The 25,298-nt window shown below is 48.6% G+C and overlaps 1 protein-coding gene across 2 annotated transcripts in view; it reads left to right on the plus strand.

Moving 5' to 3' along the window:
* pgghg (protein-glucosylgalactosylhydroxylysine glucosidase) overlaps positions 1–25,298 on the plus strand; it is a 120,806-nt gene that overhangs the window by 82,686 nt on the left and 12,822 nt on the right. For both annotated transcript variants that reach the window (XM_072466036.1, XM_072466035.1), the window contains 3 exons: positions 2,447–2,580; positions 23,815–23,910; positions 24,841–24,938. In XM_072466036.1, the coding sequence (XP_072322137.1) occupies positions 2,447–2,580; positions 23,815–23,910; positions 24,841–24,938 (328 nt within the window). The remainder of the gene's footprint in view (positions 1–2,446; positions 2,581–23,814; positions 23,911–24,840; positions 24,939–25,298) is intronic.

Raw genomic sequence — 25,298 nt, forward strand, 5'->3', positions numbered from 1 at the left:
AAAAATCCTACCAATGTCCTGGCTTGAGACAATTCACACCTCTTTAACCTGGGGTTACCCCTCTCTCTGGCTCTGTAAAGACTTAATTACCTGCAAATGCTCGCATTCAAAGTATTGTCTTGCATCTTTGACTTTGTCTAAAGAATGTTTCTGGAACCCACCTCTTCATTCACCTGAGGAAGGAGCAGTGCTCCGAAAGCTAGTGTTTGAAACAAACCTGTTGGACTTTAACCTGGTGTTGTAAGACTTCTTACTGTGCTCACCCCAGTCCAACGCCGGCATCTCCACATCATGGATAATCAAGAAGTAGGGGCCACAGTTTCAAAATATTTAAGATGAGGTGGAATTTTTTCTCTGGGGCTGTTAATCTTTGGAGTTAACTATTCCAGAATGGGAGATGGGTCATTCAATATATTTGAGGCTGTTAAACAGATTTTTGATCTACAAGAAAGTTGAAGTTTATTGGGGGCAGGCAGGAAACCAGAGTTAAAGCCACAATCGGGTCAGCCATGCTCTTGTTGAATGGAGGAGCAGGCTCGGGGACACAGTGGCATACTTCTGCTCCTATTTCTTACATAGATACATAGAAGACAGGAGCAGGAGGTGGCCTTTTGGCCCTTCGAGTCTGCTCCGCCATTCATCACGATCACGGCTGATCATCCAACTCAATAGCCTAATCCTGCTTTCTCCCCATAGCCTTTGATCCCATTCTCCCCAAGTGCTATATCCAGCCGCCTCTTGAATATATTCAAAGTTTTAGCACAACTACTTCCTGTGGCAATGAATTCCACAGGCTCACCACTCTTTGGGTGAAGAAATGTCTCCTTACCTCTGTCTGAAATGGTTTACCCTGAATCCTCAGACTGTGACCCCTGGTTCTGGACACACTCATCATTGGTAACATCTTCCCTGTCTAGTCCTGTTAGAATTTTATAAGTCTCTATGAGATCCCCCCTCATTCTTCTGAACTCCAGCGTGAACAATCCCGACCTAGTCAATCTCTCCTCATGTGACAGTCCCGCCATCCCTGGAATCAGTCTGGTAAATCTTCGCTGCACTCCCTCGAGAACAAGAACATCCTTCCTCAGAGAAGGAGACCAAAACTGCACACAATACTCCAGGTGTGGCCTCACCAAGGCCCTGTACAATTGTAGCAACACATCCCTGCTTCTATACTCGAAACCTCTCGCAATGAAGGCCAACATACCATTAGCCTTCTTTACCGCCTGCAGCACTTGCATGTTTATCTTCAGCGAATGGTGCACAAGGATACCCAGGTCCTTTATGTTTCATAATATCAGTGTACTTTGTCTCCTGCAACACTGGCAGATGTCAGTGCTCCCGGACTAGGTAAAGAAAATAATCAGTCATGGTTTTCACATTTAAAAAAAAAAATAATTGAAGAGTACCCAATTTATTTTTTCCAATTACGGGGCAATTTAGCGTGGCCAATCCACCTACCTTGCACATCTTTGAGTTGTTGGGCGAAACCCACCCAAACATGGGGAGAATGTGCAACTCCACACGGACAGTGACCCAGAGCTAGGATTGAACCTAGGACCTTGGCGCGTGAGGCTGCAGTGCATGGTTTTCACACTTGATCATAATCTGATGTAATATGTGTCTGTCTTTAAGCGGTTCCAGCATTACATCACTTGAAAGGAAGTGCATCATGCAATCCAGCTTTATTTTAATTTTGCTGTTAAGCGGAGCACAGACAGACAGCTTTGCTGCTAATGTGTTTTCAAGCTTATATGCCTCCATATAAAAGTACCCATGTACCTCGGCTCAATAAATGAATCCACAATGTGTTTCCACGATCCCTTATGAGTGATTGGTGCCTTTTTATCATTATAAAAAATTACAACATGGTGAGAAGCAGTGGTTCGTGCTAAAATACATAGTGCTTAGACTGGCAGCAGATTCAGTTCATGTACGACAGTGAACTATCTTAGATCATGCTACATGACATGAGGCAATCGGCCATGTTTTGGACAAACAACCCCTGACAAATCCACATCTGTGTGGCGATCATTGGGGCTGGTTTAGCACAGGGCTAAAGAGCTGGCTTTTAAAGCATACCAAGGCAGGCCAGCAGCACGGTTCAATTCCCGTTCCAGCCTCCCCGAACAGGCGCCGGAATGTGTCGACTAGGGGCTTTTCACAGTAACTTCATTTGAAGCCCTTGTGACAATAAGCAATTTTCATTTTCATTACATTTCATTTCATTGAATGAAGCTGTCATGTTAAATGCATGTGAATGATGGTCACTTGGACAAGGCACTGCTGTTATTTGTGGGGTTCAAGAGAAAGTACCTTCAGGAGAGGAAGAGGAAAAGCTGGCCAGAATTAAAAAAATAATTTTATATTTGAGTTTCCCCGCTCTGTTATGTTCTGCTGAAGGCTTGGTTACAACTTGTGTGAAAATGTAATTTCTCTGTTTCAGGTGATGTTGTGAAACAAGCTGATGTTGTGTTGCTCGGTTATCCACTTATGTATCCCATGAGTTCTCAGGTGCGGAAGAATGACCTGGTGATATATGAAGCTGTGACGGACCATGATGGACCTGCCATGACCTGGGTTAGTAAAAGGTGACAGTTCAACAGATACAGAAAGGTGTTACAATTACAGTGAAATTAGTGGCAATGTGGGTATGCAGTAGGGAATTCTAAACTGACAAAGCTAACATCTGTTGTTGGGAAATTACTAGAGTTTATAATTAAGGATGAAATGACTGAGCATGTTTTAAATGTTCAACTGATCAGAGAGGTACAATGGATTTGTAAAGGGCAGACCATGTGTGATGAACCTACTGTCTGAAGAGGTGTGTAAAGAATTTGATAGGGGAATGTCTCAGAATTTTATTAATGTCAATTTCCAGGAAGTATTTGATAATGTTCTCCATAAGAATCTCCCAGCTAAAGTTGACGCTCCTGGGATTCATGGTAAATTATTAATCTGGTTAGGAAATTGGCTAAGTGGCTGGAGGCAGAGAGTCGAGATAATGGGAGGGTACCCTAATTGGCAGGATGTGATTAATGGTGTCTCTGTTTAGTGCATTTAATAATGATTTGCAGGATGGAATAGAGGACCACTTATCCAAGTTTGCTGATGGCACAATGATAGGCAGCATTCGAAGCAGTGTAGACAGAAACATACAATTACAAAGAGGTATTAATAGTTTAAGTGGGCAAAGCTGATAAATAGATTTCAATATGAGCAAGAGTGAGATCATCCACTTTGGGCCTTTTACATAGTGAAAAGTTCTTTTACATAGTGAAAAGTTTGAAAACAGTGGAAGTCCAAAGGGACTTAGGAGTGCATGGATCACTGAAGTATTATGGATAGACACAAGAAGAATTCAAAATGGCTCGTGGACTACTAGCCTTTACATACAGAGGACTAGAATACAAGGAGTTGGAAGTTGCAGCTATCACCTGTACAAAAGTTTGGGTTGAATAACAACTGGAGTATTGTATTCCATTCTGGGACTGCTGGTGATTTTGCTCAGAACAACCTATCTGGTTCTGATTATTGGCCATTTGAGCTTGTTAACAAGCTTGTTGTTAGCTTGTCAAGAACCAGTTTGGAATTTTTTGTGGAAATGCGCAGGTTACACAGTTGATAGGAAAAGTCCAAGTGGAAAGACCCGGCAACACACAGGGGAGCCAGTCATTGCTGCGGCATTCAATTAGGTGGACCCGTAAAAGAGTGCATGGTTGAGAGGGGCACTCAGGTACTATCAGGTGAGTAGAGTCACTGGAACAAATGATGTGTGTGTGCTTGGTTACTAGATGAGATTGTGAGCCTCCAGGGATCGTGGTGCCATCAGAGGAGAGTCCATGATGAGTGTAGCTGGCTGCAATCAAGGCAAAAGCTGGATATGGGATTAAGATACTCTGAGATGAGGCTGTGTAGCGATTAGGAGCAGCAGCATGCTCCGGAGCAGATGTTGAGCCCTGAGCACAAGAAGGGCAGAGGAGAGGAATGAGGGATAGGGAGGTAACAGCAGCAATATCCACAGCGAACAGTAGAAGAAGAAGCTACCTGGACAAGTCAGAGTGGGCAACCAGTGAAATTCAACAACAGAAACTTCAGGTCCCTTAATGTTCAGCTAGTCTGTGGCCTCAACATGAGTTTTATACAAGTGTGTGCTTGCTATCATGGCAGCTGATATGATGCCTTCATTCATCAGCAGTTTAGGGTGCCGCAGCTTTTCATACTAACACCAAACTTTATGGGTGGATAACTTCAAGGACAACAAATATCCCTTGAAAGCGACTACTGACATTTTTTTGTTTAAATGTCTATTTATTGGGATTTTCAATTCTTTTGCAAAGAATTCGCATCAAACAAAAGCAGAAACCGCAGAAAGTTGCTATCGGTATCAGTGTACATCGGGTACAGCACAAAATAATAGTCATAACATAATTGGGAACTAATAAGATCGGATGAATCAGGGATAAAATCCCTAACAGTTCCTGCCACAGATAAATGACCTGTCTGCACCCAAACGGGATACAGGCAACATTTAGATCTACATCACACCCATAGCTACAAAACAAAAATGACAAGAAGAAAACGCTACCCCGAGAACCCCAGTGCTAAGGGGAATCAACTAACTCTCGCAGCACAATTTAAACTCGTCTCCAGGTACAGACCGGAACAGGCAGCCACTCTACACCTTTGAGATGGTAAAATGATAAAAATAAAGACAAAGAGAGCACTGGACACAACCAAACCTTAATACTCAGCCTAGGATCTCCTATAGAAGAAGTAAAAAGAGAACAAGTACCAAGAGCAAGAATCCGAACCTCCACCATCCCATCTTCCATGCCCAGATCAAAGGACAAAACAAATCACCAGACCATCCGAACCAATGCCACACATACCACCAAGACCACTCAAAAATGTTTTTAAAAGAAAGGATTAGGCCACCCAAAAGACAAAATAGATCCATATCTGAGTGTCCATGACACCAAGTCCATAGCGAGGTTTAGAATTAATCCTACTACCTCAAACCCTCCACCCCTCTTTTCCCCCACCCCGTCCCAGGATACATTATTATAGCAGTACTTTGCACAAATCATGGATTCAAAATGCCACTAAACATGATATCATGATATAAACTTATTAAATCAGGATAACTAGTGGTGCAGGACATCAAACCCAAATTATTCACTTCCCTGCAAGCAAATAAATTGACAACATCGACAGACAATAACATGATTATCAGGGAGCGAGGTCCAGGTCAACAACTGAGACACAAGGCAGTCAGCAGGGTAAAGACTTCTCCACTCAAAAGAAAGAAGAAATCAAGGCTGAAGCAGGATCAAAGACAGTGAACACTCTTCAGTGTCTTCCAAGGATTTGATTGAAGCACAAAACCTCACTGTTTCCAACATGCTGTCTCGCCCCAAAACAGCCGGCCAACAACCCAGGCTCCAGCAGTGGGGGGGGGGGGGGGGGACCCGACGGGCCCACTCATTCCCAATTCCTCCCGACCGATACCAGGAACACAGACATAGAATTTACAGTGCAGAAGGAGGCCATTTGGCCCATCGAGTCTGCACCGGCTCTTGGAAAGAGCACCCTACCCAAGGTCCACACCTCCACCCTATCCCCATAACCCAGTAACCCCACCTAATCCCCATAACCCAGTAACCCCACCCAACACTAAGGCCAATTTTTGGACACTATGGGCAATTTATCATGGCCAATCCACCTAACCCGCACATCTTTGGACTGTGGGAGGAAACCAGAGCACCCGGAGGAAACCCATGCACACACGGGGAGAATGTGCAGACTCCGCACAGACAGTGACCCAAGCCGGGAATCGAACCCGGAACCCTGGAGCTGTGAAGCAATTGTGCTATCCACAATGCTACCACGCTGCCCTAACAGAACAGAACAACACAGGGCCAGGGGTTGGAAGGCCAACGGAACCCCTATCCACCAAGGATAGTGCTTTCTCAAGAATCTCCTCGTGTGCCTCCAACGCCTCCATAAAAACACCTTGCAAATCCTGATATTGGGTTTTGACAACCTACATGTGATATTTGGACAGATCAACATCTTCGCTAACAGCCTTCATCCTTCGGAGCACATTGCACTGTTGGGGTGGGAAGTCTCCCAAAAGCAGCTGCGCCACCAATGAGAAAGCCCGCCCCCTCCCCCATACCTTCTAGTCACCATGAATCAATGAGGATTTAAGCATTTTATCTCGGCTCGATAGTGTTGAAAAATTGACAAAAATCTCAGAACATAGCAAAAACTATGGGCAGGAGTCTCCGTTGGCTGACGCCGAAATCAGGAAACTTGATTGGGCAGAGAATATGTTCCGACACCAAAACCGTGGCAGGCACTGATTTGACGCCAAATCGCAATTCGTCGTCACTTCGACAGCGGTGTCAATGTGGTCTGGAACGCACGTTCAGTAAACACCGTTTGCATACCATTAGCGGGCCTGACCTGGTATTCGCCAGGGCCTCCACGATTCTCCGCTTCCGGTGGGCTGAGTTCCCGATGGCGCGATTCACTTGTGATTTTAAAAATCATGACACTGGCGTTGTGGCTACTGAGGGAGAGAGAGGGGGTACGGACAGTGTCCAACATTAGTTTGCTGACAGTTGTACCGCTGGCTGAGGGGCCAGGGCTGTGGTAAGTAGCAGAGGGGTGGCCAGGAGGTGGGCTGTGGGGACAGGGTGGAGGCACGGAACACCATTGATGCTGCCGGAAAGGCAACCATACAGTTGCATGCACCGCTAACAGCTCACTGTGAACTTAGGGCCACGGATCGTATAGGTGTCCCCCCCAGGCCAACCCCAAGGTGCCCTCTGGCCCTAGCCGGCCCATTAGCTGTATGGGTGCGCTCCAGCACAACCAGTGTCATCTTGTTTCATAGATTATCATAGAATTTACAGTACAGAAGGAGGCCATTCGGCCCATCGAGTCTGCACCGGCACTTGGAAAGAGCACCCTACCCAAGGTCAACACCCCCATCCTATCCCCATAACCCAGTAACCCCACCCTACACGAAGGGCAATTTTGGACACTAAGGGCAATTTATCATGGCCAATCCACCTAACCCGCACATCTTTGGACTGTGGGAGGAAACCGGAGCACCCGGAGGAAACCCACGCACACACGGGGGAGGATGTGCAGACTCCGCACAGACAGTGACCCAAGCTGGAATCGAACCTGGGACCCTGGAGCTGTGAAGCAATTATGCTATCCACAAGGCTACCGTGCTGGGATGAGTGCGCATGGGGATTGTAATGAGTATATGCGGCTGCAGCTTGTCAGCCATCTGAGTGTCAGTCACGGATCCGGCAAATCCCACACCATTTTTCATTAGAATCAATTGTGTTCCATGTGGCGCCGATTTCTAGCCCCTCCACAGTCTCTGAATCGGTCCAGGTTCGGCGCCAATTTTGCTGTCGTGAAAGTCCATGAATCCTGCTCTAGCATCAACACTTAGGGCTAGATTCTCCGTTCCTGAAACTACATATGTCAAGTAGAGACTTAAAAGAAATGTGCAAATGGATTTTAAAAATTGGTTAAAAGATGAGCAGTCAGACCATGTGAAAATGCAGCCGCTCCTGCGCTCACATCACATGACACCCCTGCTACTGACCCCTTTATGTGATTGAGACAGAAGCATAAGGCACTAAAGTGAAGCCATCTGCTCATAAAGATGATTATGGGATTTTCACTGTAACTTAATTGCAGTGTTAATGTAAGCCTATTTGTGACACTAATAAAGATTATTATTATGATCAAACAAGCTATCATGCTTCCTGTAATGATATGTATAATCTAAGGAGAGTAAAGGGTGAACAAGATGATGTTCATGGAAATCAACACGAGATGGTATCACTGAGTAGTCTTCTAAAAGGATGCATCTCTAAGCATTCTGGGAGAAGTTGTGGGAGAAGTTGATGAAGAGGAGATGTTGATGAAGAGGGTAGTGTGAGGTTGAGTTAGAGTGTAGGTTGTATTCGTGAGATAATTACTGTAACATAGATTCAATGCTATTATTTTCTTAGCTGTTACTCAGGAGAGTTCGCGAACCATTTCAAGTAGTGTAAAATAAACTAGCTTTGGTTTAAACATATAGCTCTATGTTCTTTGTAAACACTACGACTTTGGCTATCTTGGAGAACAATACAAGGTACATAACACATCTGAACATGTGTCTTGCAGTATTCACATGGATGGGCATTGTGCATTATCGTGGTCTGCTGTTCTCTCCATAACATGATCCTCCACACAATTAGCTACCAACCTTGGAAAAATCATGGGCTTTGATTACTTTTCCAGTTGCTCCTATGCACAGTTCTTGACTCCAAAAGTAGAATCCTGCTCCTGGACTCCAAGGATTGGTTCACGAGGCAAGATTACACAAACTCTTTGTATTCCCAACAATTTGGAAGAGTCATTGATGATTTGACTGATGTTTTCAAGATGCTAAGGCGAATTGATAGAGTAGTTGACCTGGTAAGAGACAGTAGGGGCAGAAATGATTGCTCTCCAAGACCAGAGGCTCCACCCTCCTACTCCCTTGGGTTCAGGGAAGACAGTTGGAATTTGTTTCGTGCCACTTCTGGGGCTGTGAATAACATTTTAAGGAAAATTCCACAGGGGGTACTCTAAGTCTCCAAAGGGATCTTCTGGCTATCCAAAGAAATATACCAGGTTCAGACCTGCTCTTACCAGGTTACCTTTGCACACTTTAAGTTCCACATTCCGATGCTACCAAAATCCGACTGAGTGGAGGCAGCTTGTGGTGATTCTCTCTTTAAGGGCAACACAGCAGAGTATGGGTCACCTGGCTTGGGGTGAGAGTGGGTAATCACCCCTGGGTGTGGAGATATGCAGGGAGCCAGGTGCAGCCATGCAGCTCTTGTAGGCTGCTGAACAATTTTTGTCAGTAAATCCTTTTTGTTTTCACTAATGGCGTCTGTGAAAGTGCATCATTACACAGCTGCTGATTTAAATAACCATGTGCCTCCATAAAACATGTATTGTATGAAACATGACACGTCCCTATTCCGGTGAGACGGTCAGGGGTGGGACTTCAGATTTTTGAAAAATATTTTATTGAACATTTTTTTGAATACATAAATACGAAAATATAAAACAGATAAACAACCACTCCCCATAAAAAAGAATCCCACCCCGGCCTCCACCTTTTGGCGGTGACCAGTTCCTTGAAATACAGGACAAATGGCTGCCATCCTGTGTAAAACCTGCCAATAGAACTTCTCAACGTGTATTTAAATTTCTCAAGGTACGAAAACTCCATGAGATTCCCCCAGCCACGCTGAGGCACTGGGTGGAGAAACTGATCTCCACTCGAACAAAATCCAGCTTCAAGCAATCTGTGAGGCGAAGGCTAAGACATCTGCTCCCGTACCCATCTGCAGCTCTGGCAGGTCCGACACCCGAAAATGGCTTCTAGGGGACCAGGCTCCAATTCCATCGTCTCCAGCGCCATTGTGTCCTCTGCCAGAATCCTCCCATAAATTCCAGAAGTGCTCCCCTCTTCCACCTCGCCAATGACAGTACTCTCTCTACCAAAGACGACAGCGGCAACACCGGGAAGGTCGGAAAAAGCTTCCTGGCAAATTTCCGAACCTGCAAATACCTGAACCCCTCTGACTGCATTAACCTGTACTTCTCCGCTAACTCCTCCAGACTCGCAAACCGCCCCTCCAGGAATAAATCCCCTCCCCCCACCTTACTGCCACCCGCCTATCCTCTAAACCTGGCATCCAATCTAGCCGGTGCAAACATCTGATTGTCCCTAATCGCAGCTATCATTGACCCTCCCCCGCCTTAAAATGCTGCTGTAACTGCCTCCATATTCTTGATGTGGCCACCGCCAGATTCCCTGAACATTTTCCTGGAGCAAACAACAGCGGAGCTGTCACCAACACCTGCCTCCGTCCTCACCCAGACTGCCTCCTGATTCCTACACCAACCCAACACTTTCTCCGTGTTAGCCACCCAGTAATGATACATCAGGTTCGGCAGTGCCAAACCTCCTGACTGCTGGTCGCTGTGTAGGACCCTTTTCTGAATCCTGGCCACCTTACCCGCCCATATAAACAACGAGATCAAACCTTCCTCCCCGACAAAAAATGCCTTTGATAGAAACCCCGGCAGGCACTGGAATAAAAACAAAATAATCATCTTCTCCGATTTCACTCGACCAGCAAGAGACTCCTCTGTAAATCTGTCCTAACCGTACTCACTAAACTCGTAAAATTTAACTTCTGGAGCTGCCCCAATCCCGAGCCACCTGAACCAATAAGTATCTCAAATGAGAGCTTGTCAAACAAAACAGCAAGACCCCCAAGTTAACCCCCTTCCCTGGCGGAGTGACCGGAAATTATTCACTTTAACAAATCCAATTTGTACCTGGAGAAAGTCTCAAACTGCCTTAACAGCCACATTATGCGCCCCCCCCCCCCCCCCCCCCCCCCCATAATGGGAACTGGGTCTGTAATGTACAACAAAAGATCACTGGCATAAAACAATACCCTATGCTCCACCTCCCACCCCCAATTAGCCCCCCCCCCTCACTTATCGGAACATCTCAAAGCGATGGCCAACGGCTCAATTGCCAATCCAAATAGAAGATGGGACAAAGGGCACCCCTGCCTCGTGACTTCAGGTTTTTGGACAGTTCCTTCTATTTTTGCGATGATGGAGCGGTTCACCATCATGGCAAAATCCTTGGCCTCCCTGTCTGTAAGCTCTTTTGTTTTCATAGGCTATTTAGGTGCGAATCATGGAAGCTCATATAAAATTGAAATCCCTGCTCCAATTATTACATATCTCCAGTACCACAATGTATCCATCAATGAAGCAGTAGGTTAAAAGCAGTCTTTTCCAATTGAGTGATGGTCAATGTAAATCAAACAGTAAAAACCAGCAAATGGGAAATGGTAAGTCCAAATAATCATGAGTTATCTAGACTTCGTGGAACAAGTTGTGTGGGCAGAATATGGCCCATAGGACATTATTTGGACACTCCTGCTCTGCAATACCCTCTTCAACACTCCCAGGTCAGCACGGAATAGATTAGAAGTAGAGTAAGTAACCTTGTTCTAAGAGTACTTATGCCTGGAGATCAATGACCAAAATGTTTGGTGACTCTGAAGTTGCAAATAAATACAAGCACATTAAAATGTCCTTATACAATATTAATGGCAGAGTGTGGTAACTCATGTAGAGGAAGATGAGAATTTTCAATTTGTGCCATCAATTCTCCTGCAATCAAATTGGTACAACCCCAAATTTTGGATTTGCATTTGTTTATTGTCACGTGTACCGAGGTACAGTGAAAAGTATTGTTTTGCGTACAGTCCAGACAGATCATTCCAGGGCATACATAAATACACAATGTAAATACAGGAGTGCAGTACTGCTCAGTAGAGAAGATGTGTGAAGAGATCAGATCAGCCCATAAGAGGGTAATTTAGGAGTCTGGTAACAGCGGGGAAGAAACTGTTTTTGAATCTGTTACTGCGTGTTCTCAGACTTTTGTATCTCCTGCCCGATGGGAGAAGTTGGAAGAGTAAATAAGCCAGGTGGGAGGGGTCTTTGATTATGCTGCCCGCTTTCCCAAGGCAGCGGGAGTTGTCGACAGCATCAATGGATGGAGGCGGATTCGCGTGATGGACTGGGCTGTGCTCACGACTCTCTGTAGTTTCTTCGGGTCTTGGGCCGAGCAGTTGCCATACCAGGCTGTGACGCAGCCAGAGAGGATGCTTTCTGTGGTGCACCTGTAAAAGTTGGTAAGAGTCTTCTCGTGGTGGCTATGAAGGAGTAGGTCGCACATTTGGTGGCTCCCGCTCGGGTCGGAACTTTGGACCTTTTCCCCCGATTTTCTGTCGGATCTGAAGTAGAAAATTGATGTTGGACGCAATTGTGAAGAGGAATCCTACATCAGTGCTTGGAGAAGCGGACCAGGAGTGCCCGCAAAGGAAGAAATAGGCGAACGGAGAAGGCTTGGGCTCAGGCTACAATGGGAGAAAGTATGGCGGAGGACTGGAGTTCTGCCTTGACAACCCAGCGGTCGACGGAGCAGTTGATGCAGTTCATACAGGAGGGCTTCGCCAAGCAGAAACAGGAATGCTTGGACCTGATTAAGGAGTCGATTGCGCGACTGGAACTCAGACTGGATGTTCAAGATCGGGCGATCCAGAAAGTGGAGAAGGCACTGACGGAGCAGGAGGAGCACCAAGCTGCAGTGGAGTTGGAGGTGGGAATGTTGAGAGACCAACAGAAAAGACACAAGGAGAAGGTGGAGGATCTAGAGAACAGGTCCCGCCGGCAGAACCTGAGAATCGTGGGTCGCCCGGAGGGATCCGAAGGAATGGACACAGGGGCACACATAGCGGCTATGTTTGAGAAGCTAATGGGGATGGGGACGATCTCCGGACCCTTGGAGGTGGACAGGGCGCACCGAGCGCTAGCGAGGAAGCCGCGTGTTGGTGACCCCCCGAGAGCAATGGTGGTGAGTTTCCACATGTACCTGGACAAGGCGTGCACTCTACGGTGGGCCAGGCAGACACGGAGCTGCAAATGGGAGAACAGTGTCCTGCGTATATATCAGGATCTGAGCGCAGACGTGGCCAGGGTTCAACCAGATAAAATCGACCCTTATTAAGAAGAAGATAAAGTTTGGACTACTGTACCCGGCCCGTCTTTGGATTGCGCACGAAGAGAAACATTTCTATTTCGCGTTGCCCGAGGAAGCGATGGACTTCACGAGAAGGAAAGGGCTAGTATCGGACTGAGGTGTTTGGACTGAACTTTGCTGCAGTGCTTGTGTGTGTGTGTTTTTTCTGTTCTCTTCTCTTCAGTTGTTTTTTTCAACAAAAAAAAAGAACAGAAGTTTTTATCTTTGGATGTTACCTGTAATGCCTTTTGTATTGAGTTGGGGTCGGCAGATGAGCTGCTTGAGTTAAAATTTGCATTTGCACTGATGGGTGAAGGAGGTGGGAATGTTAGATGTTTGATCATCTTTTTGCTTTTCTTTGCGTGTTTCTTTTGGGCAATTGGGTTGGGATTGTTTACGTTTGCATATGTGTGTCCGAGCCGGGGGGGAGGGTGCGCACAATAGGTGGGAGAATGTCTGGCGCCATGGGCAGGGGCCACCAAGCTAGCTGGGCAGTCTAGCTCACGGAAGCGTAGTAGGGGGTGAGCAGATGGTATGCTTGTTGGAGGGGGCTGTGTGTATGATGCTGTTACTAGGGGGGGGAGGGGGGAAATGTTCTGCTGACGGGGGAGGGACTTTTGCTGTAGGATGATAGGGTGATTGGGGACGGAGGCTGCCTGGGGGCGGGCTTGCGGATGCATGGGGCGCGGGCTGGAGACTGGCCCAAGAAAGGGGATGGCTGATCGTCTGGGGGGGGGGGGGGTGAAAAGCCCCCCAACCAGGCTAAATGGTAAGAGGGCTAAATGGGCCAGTTAAGCAGGCACGCGTGTTCGCGCAATTGAGGGCACTGAAGGTGGACATGGTAATGTTGCAGGAGATGCACCTTTGAGTAAAGGACTAGATTAGATGAAGGAAGGAATGGGTCGGACAGGTTTTTCACTCGTGGCTGGACTCTAAGACTAGCGGGGTCGCGATCCTGATTAATAAGCGAGTGTCATTTGAAGTGGGAAGAATAGTTGCGGACGTGGGGGGTCGGTACATAATGGTCAGTGGAAAGCTGGAGGGGCTACCAGTGGTACTCGTGAATGTTTACGCGCCGAATTAGGATGATGTGGAGTTCATAAGGACGATGTTGGGGAAGATCCCGGACCTGGATTCGCATAAGCTGGTTATGGGGGGGGGGACTTCAACACAGTCATTAACCCAGGGCTAGACTGATCTAGCTCAAGGACAGGCAGGGTGCCAGCAATGGCAAAGGAGCTAAAGGGGTTTATGGAGCAGATGGGGGGGGTGGACCCATGGAGATTTGGGCGGCCGAGAATGAAGGAGTTTTTCTTCTGCTCGCACATGCATAAAGTGTACTCCCGGATTGACTTTTTTATCCTGAACAGGGCTTTACTGACGGGGGTATTGGGCACTGAGTACTCAGCAGTCACGATCTCCGATCATGCCCCGCATTGGGTTGACCTACAGGTGAGCAAGGAGAATAGCCAGCGCCAGCACTGGAGGCTGGACGTGGGACATTTAGCTGATGAGGAGGTGTGTGGGCGGCTGAGGAAATGTATCCAGAACTATCTGGAAGTCAACGACACGGGGGAAGTTTCGGCTGCGGTGGTCTGGGAGGCGCTGAAAGCGGTGGTTAGAGGGGAGCTGATTTCGATACGGGCCCACAGGGAGAAGACAGACAGAGTAGAGAAGGACCGACTGATAAGGGAGATACTACAGGTCAACAGGAGGTATGCGGAGACACCAGAGGCAGGGCTTCTAAGGGAATGACGGAGGCTACAGGCAGAGTTTGGCTTGTTAACTACAGGGAAGGCGGTAGAGCAGCTGAGGAAGACGAGGGGGGTGATCTATGAATATGGGAGAAGGCCAATAGAATGCTTGCGCAGCAGCTCAAAAAGCGAGAGGCGGCCAGGGAGATTGGGGAAGTAAAGGACAGAGATGGGAACTGGGTCGGAGATTTAGTTGGGGTCAATAAGGCGTTCAAGGAATTCTACAGCAGGCTGTATAAGTTGGAACCCCCAGTTGGGCCGGAGGGGATGAGACAATTCTTAGGGGGGGGTGCTGAAGATCCCAAAGGTTGATGAAGACTTGGTAGAAGGGCTAGGGGCCCTGATCGGGTTGGAAGAGATAGCAGAGGGGCTGAAGGCCATGCAGTCGGTCAAGCCCCGGGACCGGATGGGTATCCCGTGGGGTTTTACAAAAGGTTCTCTGGGCTGCTGGGGCCACTGCTGATGAGGACATTTAATGAGGCAAGGGAGAGAAGGGGACTGCCCCCGACCATGTCACAGACCACTATCTCATTGATCCTGAAACGGTATAAGGACCCAGAGTTATGCGGGTCCTACAGACCGATCTCCCTACCAAATGTGGACGCCAAATTGTTGGCCAAGATCTTGTCCTCAAGGATTGAGGACTGCGTCCCAGATGTGATTGGGGAGGACCAGATGGGATTTGTTAACGGGGGAGACAGTTCGCGGCCAACGTAAGAAGGCTGTTGAATGTTATCATGGTGCCCCCAGAAGGTACGGACAGAGATTTAATGGTTGCAATGGACGCAGAGAAGGCATTTGACCAGGTGGAATGGGATTATCTGTGGGAGGTACTGGGGCGATTTGGATTTGGATGGGGCTTCATTGACTGGGTCAGGCACCCGTGGCGAGTGTTCGGGCAAACAGGCTGACATCGGGCTATTTTAGGCTGCACCGGGGGACTAGGCAGGGATGCCCCCTCTGCCCGCTATTGTTCGCACTGGCCATAGAACCACTGGCAATTGCATTGAGAGCCTCAAAGGGCTGGAAGAGACTGGTCCGGTGGGGGATGGAACACAGAGTCTCGCTATACTCGGATGATCTGCTCTTATATGTGTCGGACCCTTTGGAAGGGATGGAATTATGGGGATTGTGGGAGATATTGGTCGGTTTTCGGGTTATAAATTGAACATGGGGAAAAGCGAGATGTTCGCGATCCAGGCAAGGGGGCAGGAGAGGCGATTGGGGGAGTTGCTGTTTAGAGTGGTAGGGGGAAGCTTTCAGTACCTAGGCATCCAGGTGGCATGGGAATGGGAACAGCTGCACAAGCTTAATCTGGCCCGACTAGTAGACCAAATGAAGGAGGATTTTAGGAGGTGGGAGGTGCTCCCGCTGTCACTGGCTGGGAGGGTACAGACAGTGAAAATGATGGTTCTCCCGAGATTCCTGTTTGTGTTTCAGTGTCTCCCCATCTTTATTCCTCGGTCCTTTTTTAAACGGGTCAACAAGGTGATCTCGGGTTTTGTATGGGTGGGTAAGACCCCGCGAGTTAAAAAGGGGGATGTTGGAGCGCAGCCAGGGGGAGAGCGGGCTGACACTCCCGAACTTTAGTAATTATTACTAAATAAGGGGGCCTCTGCTGTTCCCGCCGGCACGCCACCCCACCAGCCCCGTGGTGGTGGTGGCCCTGAGAGTCTGGGGGCAATGGAGGAGACATGTGGGAGCAGAGGGAGCATTGGTCTGGTCCCCAATTTGCAATAATCACCGGTTTGCCCCGGGGAGGTTAGATGGAGGGTTCCAGAGGTGGCAGAGAGCAGGATCGAGAGGATGGCCGATATGTTCATAGAGGGGAGCTTTCCCAGCCTGAGGGAGTTGGAGGAGAAATTTGAATTGGTGGGAGGGAATGAATTTAGGTACCTGCAGGCGCGAGACTTCCTACCCAGGCAGGTCTGAACCTTCCCCCTCCTACCACCAAGGGGGATACAGGACAGGGTAGTTTCCAAAGTTTGGGTGGGAGAAGGGAGGGTTTTGAACATCTAGAAGGAGATTATGGGGTCAGAGGAAACATGGACCAAGGAGCTGAAACACAAATGGGAAGAGGAGTTAGGTGGAGAGATAGAGGACGGTCTCTGGGCGGATGCATTGAGTACCGTCAACGCGTCCACAACATGTGCCAGGCTCAGCCTGATACAATTTAAGGTCCAGCGAACCATGTTCATATGTTCTGGACATTCCCGAAGCTTAGGGGATTTTGGCAGGGGTTTGCGGATGTCATGTCCAAAGTATTGAAAACAAGGGTGGCGCCGAGTCCAGAGGTGGCGATTTTCGGAGTGTCGGAAGATCCGGGATTCCAGGAGGAGAAAGAGGCAGACGTTCTGGCCTTTGCCTCTCTGGTAGACATATTATTAGCTTGGAGGGACTCCAAGCCCCCGAAGTCGGAGACCTGGCTAACGTTCTGTGTCTGGAGAAAATCAAGTTAGCCCTGAGAGGATCAATGTTGGGGTTCGTCCGGAGGTGGCAGCCATTCGTCGACTTCTTTAGGGAAAATTAGCCGTCAGCAGAAGGGAGGGAGGGGGTAGTTTAGTGTAGTGTAGGAGGCTAGAAGAGGTGGGAACTGTGAGAGAGGAAGACGGTTTTTGCACTATGTTTATAATTGTATTTACACTGGGCGAGATTCTCCACTCCCGCGCCGGTTGGGAGAATCGCCTGGGCCGCCAAAATTTCCCGGGACGCCGGCCCGACGCCCTCCCGCGATTCTCCCAAGCGGCGGGAACGGCCCGGTCGAGTTCCGCAGGCCGGAGAATCGCAGGAGACACCCAAAATGGCGATTCTCCGACACCCCCGCTATTCTCAGGCCCGGATGGCCAGGCCAAAACGGCGGGTTCCCCCGGCGCCGTCCACACCTGGTCGCTGCCGTCGGGAACAGCGCGCGAACGCTGGGGGGGGGGGGGGGGGGGGGGGGGGGGGCGGCCTGCGGGGGGGGCGAGGGGGGATCCTGCACCGGGGGGTACCTCAAATGTGAAGGAGGTCCTCTCTGAAGGAGGACCTCCTTCCTTCCGCAGACCCGCAAGATCCGTCCGCCATCTTCTTGCGGGGCGGACTTAGAGAGGACCGCAACCACGCATGCGCGGGTTGGCGCTGGCCAACCAGCGCATGCGCGGATGACGCCAGTTATGCGGTGCCGGCCACGTCATCTATGCGGCGCCGCCTTTACACGGGTGACAAGGCCTGGCGCGTGTAGATGTCGCGGCCTCGATCCTAGCCCATTGTCAGGGCCTGAATCGGTCAGGATCAGGGCCGTTTCGCGCCGTCGTGAACCTCTACGGCGTTCACGACGGCGCGGCCACTTCGGCGTGGGAGTGGAGAATCCCGCCCACTGTGTCTTCTGTTACTGTTATAAAACCATAAATACCTCAATAAAATGTTTAGAAAAAAAAAGTTGGTAAGAGTCAATGTGGACATGCCGAATTTCCTTAGTTTCCTGAGAAAGTATAGGCTCTGTTGTGCTTTCTTTATCATTGTGCCAACATGGGTGGACCAGGACAGATTGTTGGTGATGTGCACACCATGGAATTTGAAGCTGTCACCATCTCCACCTCGGTGCTATTTATGCAGACAGGGGTATGTACAATACTTTGCTTCCTGAAGTGAATAACCAGGTCTTCAGTTTTGCTGATATTGAGGGAGAGATTGTTTTTGTCACGCCACGCCACTAGGTTTTTTATCTCCCTACTATACTCTGACTCAGCGTTGTTTGAGATCCGACTCACTATGGCCATGTCATCAGCAAACTTGTGGATGGAGTTGGAGCCAAATTTTGCCACACAGTCGTGTGTGTATAGGGAGTATAGAAGGGGGCTAAGTATGCCACCTTGCAGGGCCCCAGTATTGAGGACTATTGTGGAGGAGGTGTTATTGCTTATCCTTACTGATTGTGGTCTATGGTCCCTTAAATCCAACAGAGAAAGTAAACTTAATTTAAACTGGAATTAAATCCAGCTCCTAGAGATGGTTGATGTCATAATATCCACTCATGTATATAATGAGATGCAGACAGGCAGTGATTGACACACAGGAATACCAATGAACACACACGACACAGAACAACCAATCACCAGACAGGACAACACCACTGTAAAGCCCACAGGGCATTAAGACTCTCCCTCTCTCACAGGACACAGCTCCTGAGATAGTTAGAGTGCACAAGCCAGTGAGCACCATCTCCATGTGGTAGAGAGCTAGTCTGGTCTAGCCAGTAGGAGGTTATCAGTTAGATTAATAGAGTGTCAACCCACAGCAGATTATGTACAGCAACCAGCAAAATCAATAAAATAGTGTTGGACCATCTCCTGTGTCGGAAACCTGTTACTAGTTTCACTGCATCCAGTTGCAGTCAACGCAGTCAACATTGAACCAACTCACATAACACATCATGGTACCAGGGAGCTATTAATTCTAACGAATGTACCTCGAGTGAATCTGCAACGACCAGCAAGCAGCCATCCAGCGGCATGGAAAAGATCCAGCCCCCTCCGCAACTCCGGATCTCCGGCAACCTCGGCGCTAACTGGAAAGTCTTCAAACAGAAGTTCCTTCTGTATATCGAGGCCTCAGACCTCGAGGCAGCATTGGATGCCAGAAAGATCGCGCTGTTCCTGTCGACTGCGGGGGATCACGCCATCCACATCTATAACTCGCTCACATTTGCCGATGGCGAAGACAAGACGAAGTTCAAGACAGTTCTGCTGAAATTCGACAGCCACGGCAAAATTGAGGTGAATGAGAGCTTTGAATGGTACATCTTCCAACAGAGGCTTCAGGGCAAGGATGAACCTTTTCAGTCCTTCTTGACCCATCTCCGCATTCTAGCGCAGTCATGTAATTATGACTCGACGGCTGATTCCATGATCCAGGCTCAGATCGTTTTCGGGGTCCAGTCCGACTCCCTGTGGGAGCACCTCCTCAAAATCAAACAGTTGACCATCTCCATCGCAATCGAAACATGCGTTGTCCATGAGCATGCCAGAAATCGTTACTCCCGCATCAGGGTGGCAGAAACTGCAAAACTGGGCTCCCACGAGGCAGAAAGGGTGCAGGCCATCGCAAAAATGCATGGCCTGAGCATCGAGGAGAGTGGCCGTTTCGCACGCTTTTCCCGGGTCCCTCCGCATGCGCGCCACGACCGTATGGACGATGAGACCGAAGATCCTAATGCATATGTGCGAACGTCGGCCGACCGCACTGCGCATGCGCGATGGCGCACAGAACGGGCTGAAGTCAGCGTCATGACGTGTCCAAATTGTGGCTCCGTCCATTTAAAGCGGCAATGTCCAGCCAAACGAAGGTGATGTCTACAGTGTGGAAAGCCTGGGCATTACGCGGCCTTCTGCAGGTCCACTCCACCGAGCAACAGCCAGCGATCCCAGCTGCAGAGCAGACGTGTCCGCTGCGTACAACAAGACATGCAGGATTCTGATCCCGACAGCCCAACGGACCCCGACGCTGACTGCCTCGAGTCTCCTTATCGGGTGGGTATCATCACCACACGCGAGCTGGTCTCCACTGCGCCTGCAAACCGCCTTTCAATCCTGAGTGTGGATCCTGACGGCGAGTGGTGTGCTGTCATCACGGTCAGCCAGTCGCTCATCCGGTTTAAATTGGACACTGCGCGTCTGCAAACCTCATATTACAGTCGGACCTCGACAGCATCCGAGACCAACCTAGCATTCTTCCACCAGCCTGCCAGCTCCTTGACTACAATGGTAATGCCATAGCTGCCAGTGGATCGTGTCAGCTAGGTGCATCTCACAAGGCAATCAAGGCGACGTTAAGATTCAAGATCGTTTGGCCTGACAAGGCATCCCTGCTCGGTGCTCGCGCATGCAAACTCCTAAATCTGGTCCAGCGAGTCCATGCCATGTCCTCGACACCGGCGAGTGCCTCGCCCAATGCGAATCTCCAGGCTGAGATAGACGACATTCTCACGCAATACTGCAATGTGTTTGATGGGATGGGCACGCTCCCATATCGCTACAAGATATTGCTCAAGCCGAATGCCACCCCAGTCATCCATGCACCACGCCGGGTGCCGGCTCCCCTCAAGGATCTTCTGAAAACGCAGCTACGAGAGCTCCAAGACCAGGGCATTATCTCAAAGGCCACGGAACCAACAGACTGGGTCAGCTCCATGGTCTGCACCAAGAAACCCTCTGGTGAACTCCGCATTTGCATTGATCCCAAAGACCTGAATCGCAACATAATGCGAGAGCATTACCCGATCCCGAAGCGTGAAGAATTAACCTGTGATCGTGCCAAATTCTTTACCAAGCTGGACGCCTCCCGCGGTTTCTAGCAGATACAACTGGACGAGTCCAGGAGGAAGCTGTGCACATTTAACACTCCGTTCGGCAGGTATTGCTACAACCGCAAGCCTTTTGGTATCATCTCAGCTTCCGAAGTATTTCATTGCATAATGGAGCAAATGATGGAGGACATCGAGGGGGTGCGAGTCTATGTGGACAACGTGATCATCTGGTCCACGACACCCGAGGATCACATCGCTCGCCTCAAACAGGTCTTCCAAAGGATTCATGAAAATGGCCTCCAGTTCAACAGGGCCAAATGCTCATTTGGTCGGTTCACTCTCAAGTTTCTGGGTGACCACATTTCACAGCAGGGTGTGCAACCTGACACTGACAAGGTGCTGGCAATCAATGCCATGAAGACCCCCGAGGACAAAAAGGCGGTCCTCCGTTTCCTCGGGATGGTAAATTTTCTCTCAAAATTCATTCCCAACATGGCATCCCACACCACGGCCCTCTGGCATCTCGTTAACAAGTCGACAGTGTTCCAGTGGCTTCCCGCACATCAAGCGGAGTGGCTTGAGCTGAAGGCAAAGCTCACCACAGCCCCAGTACTGGCGTTCTTTGACCCAGCCAAGGAGACCATGATATTCACAGACGCAAGCCAGGACGGCATTGGGGCGGTGCTCCTCCAGCGAGACGATTCCTCATCCTGGGCTCCAGTGGCATATGCATCTAGGGCCATGACTCCGACGAACAACGGTATGCCCAGATCGAAAAGGAGTGCTTGGGTCTCCTGACAGGAATAGTCAAGTTTCATCACTACGTATACGGTTGGACAAAGTTCACGGTGGAAACAGACCACAGGCCTTTAGTCCACATAATCCAGAAGGATTTAAATGACATGACACCTCGGCTGCAGCGAATTCTTCTTCATCTTCGCCGATATGACTTTGAACTTGTCTACACACTGGGTAAGGAGCTGATCATCGCGGATGCCCTATCCCGATCCATCACCACGCCGTGTAAACAGGGCGACTTCATTCGCCACATTGAGGCATAGGTGCAGTTGTGTGCCAGCAACCTCCCAGCCACTGATGAACGAGTTGTCCAAATACACGAAGAAACTGCCAAAGATCCTCTACTGCAGCGCGTGATGCAACACCTCGCCCATGGCTGGCAAAAGGGGCAGTGCCCCCAGTTCTTCAATGTTAAGGACGAGTTAACAGTTGTTGAGGGGATCCTTCTTAAACTAGATAGAATCGTCATTCCTCAAAGCATGCAAACCATGGTGCTCAGACAGATCCATGAGGGTCACCATGGGGTCGAGAAATGTCGACGCAGAGCTTGGCAGACAGTTTACTGGCCTGGCATCAGCCAGGACATTGCCTACATGGTCCTCAACTGCACAACATGCCAGAAATTTCAACCAGCTCAGCCCATGGAAACACTGCAACAGCACGAGATCATGACTTCTCCATGGTCCAAGGTGGGGATAGACCTCTTTCACGCAAATGGGCGTGATTACATGCTCTTGGTCGACTACTTCTCCAGCTACCCGGAAGTGATGAAACTGTCGGACCTCACGTCCAAGTCAGTCATCAAAGCCTGCAAAGAGACGTTTGCCAGGCACGAGATACCACTCACAGTAATGAGTGACAACGGCCCATGTTTCTACAGCCAAGAGTGGTCCGACTTTGCACGATCCTACCACTTCAGGCATATCACATCCAGTCCCCATTACCCGCAATCAAACGGGAAGGCCGAAAAAGGGGTCCATATTGTCAAGCAGTTGCTGTGCAAGGCTGCAGACTCAGCCTCAGATTTCAACCGGCGTTGTTGGCATACAGGGCAACCCCGCTGTCGACTGGTTTGTCTCCGGCGCAGCTGCTCATGAACCGCAACCTGAGGACGACTGTTCCAGCCATCCATGTTCCAGACCTTGACCACCTCACGGTGCTGCAGAAAGTGCAGCGATCCAGGGACCAGCAGAAGATCACGTATGATGCTCATGCCACGGATCTGCCTGCGCCGGCTCCAGAAGATGTTCGCGTGAAGTTGCCTGAGGGAGGCTGGTCAGCCCCAGCTGTTATTGTCAGACAGGCTGCCCGCAGGTCTTTCATTGTTCAAATGGCTGATGGCTCCATTCTACGGCACAACAGGAGGGCGCTGCGCAAAGTTCCCTGCCCACCACCTAACCGCACTTCTCCGCATGTCATCATGCCGTCTCAGGACATCTCTCCCCACGTGGCCACCGATCTGGCAGCGATCCCGCCTGTCCACGAGGCCACCGAAATGGCAGCAATCCCGCCTGTCCAGGTGCCGGCATCCCCCCCTCCACCTCTGAGGCGATCGACAAGAATTTGTCGCCCGCCACAAAGACTGAATCTATAGACTTAAATCTTGTAAATTATGTTCAGTTTGCTCTGTATCTGCACGATAGACACCTTACCATGTACATATGTTCATTCATTCACCACCTGTACATCGTCATGCATGTATATACCGCCACGTTCCAAAATTTATTTTAAAAAGGGGAGATGTCATAATATCCACTCATGTATATAATGAGATGCAGACGGGCAGTGATTGACACACAGGATAACCAATGAACACACACGACACAGAACAACCAATCACCAGACAGGACACCACCACTATAAAGCCCACAGGGCATTAAGACTCTCCCTCCCTCACAGGACACAGCTACTGAGATGGTTAGAGTGCACAAGCCAGTGAGCACCATCTCCATGTGGTAGAGAGCTAGTCTGGTCAAGCCGGTAGGAGGTTATCAGTTAGATTAATAGAGTGTCAACACAGCAGACTATGTACAGCAATCAGCAAGTTCAATAAAACAGTGTTGGACCATCTCCTGTGTCAGAAGCCTGTTTCTAGTTTCACTGCATCCAGTTGTAGTCAACGTTGAACCAACTCACATAACACATCAGTTGGAACAATGTCTGACTGAACTCTTTTGGTCTAATGTCTTTTGGCCTGATGTCTGCATTTGACATTTTTTGTTCCATCGGCTAATAATTTAATCAAGATGACCAATGTTGTTTTGGTTATTGTGCTTCTTTTTCAGGGCATGTTTGCAATTGGTTGGCTGGAGTTGAAGAATGTTAGTCGGGCTCAGCAACAATTGAGCAAGTGTTACAGCAACATTCAGGAACCATTCAAGGTGATTGCCGTAAAAACATTGAGGCTCTGTCCAGTTGCGTGTACCAAACTATACTATAATCAAAAGCTGACCAAGGCCTTCGCAAAAGCTTTTAAAAAAACAAAAGCAAACAAGAGGTCAGTTTAGATCTGTGATGGATTTGAAATTTACTCAAGGCGACGCAAGTGCTGAAGGCAAGAGTTTTATTTTTTGCGGGGGTTTCCACTCAGGAAGTTTAGACTTTCTGATGCTTTATTTTTGATGCATTTTCAGAACTGTAATTTCATCGCTGAATTTAAGGAAGGACACACCGCTTTGTAAGCATGTGACTGTGGCCAAAATTCCCTTGGAGGGTTCCTAATTGGCTACTTTGCTGAAATGTGGCAAAAACATCTTTCATGACCTGCTTCCCCACTGTCCACCTCTCCATCCCCTTCACACCCTCTCCATCGCTGGATCACCGAGGCTCCTGCATGCCCTGCTGAGGTAAACTAAAAGAACGATTCGCATTTATGAAGTGCTTTTCATGACCACTGGATGTCTCAAAGCATTTTGCAGATACGGAGTACCTTTTCTGAAATGGAGTCACTGGTGTGATGTCGGAAACATGGCAGCCAAAATAAAGTCAGCAAACTCCCAGAAACTGTTATGGGGTAATATGATGCAGAAAGCAGGGTAATGGATGTAATTATTATTTACTCATACCATTTATTAATATATTGTGTCTATTTTTGTGATGTTGATTGATGGATAAATATTGGTCACTGTTCTTCTTCAATATAGTGCCAGGCATCTTTTACATCCACCTGAGCAGACAGGTGGAACCTTGGATTGCCTCCTCACATGAGAGATGGTACCTCCATCTGGTGGATTCCAGAATGTGAATCAATGTGGTACTTGCTGAAAGTTCTCTGGATGATGAATTTTTGTCTATTTTCTTTCCTGCGTCAGGTTTGGAGTGAAAATGCAGATGGGTCGGGAGCTGTGAATTTCCAGACAGGAATGGGTGGCTTCTTGCAAACCATGCTCTTTGGCTACACTGGTTTCAGGTCAGTGTGAATATATATATTTTTTAATTTACGAAAAATATTTTTATTCTCCTTTTTCACATTTACATCGAAATTTAAACCCACCAACAATCAACAGTAACGAATACAATGTCAAACCCCTAGTCAACAATCCCTCACCAATCTCCAAAGAACCTCCAACATTTTAAATACAAACATCAAAGAAAAGGAATCAGGAATCCACCATCCACCCATACATAGTCATCAACAACATACACAGTCCAAACCCCACCCCCCTAATGTTCAATGTCATCCAATTCTTGAAAGTGCATAATGAACAAAGCCCATGAATTGTAGAACCTTCCACCCTTCTACTCAACTCAAACTTCATCTTCTCAAGTG

Source organism: Scyliorhinus torazame, chromosome 10 (genome assembly GCF_047496885.1).
Source record: "Scyliorhinus torazame isolate Kashiwa2021f chromosome 10, sScyTor2.1, whole genome shotgun sequence".
Lineage (NCBI taxonomy): Eukaryota > Metazoa > Chordata > Chondrichthyes > Carcharhiniformes > Scyliorhinidae > Scyliorhinus > Scyliorhinus torazame.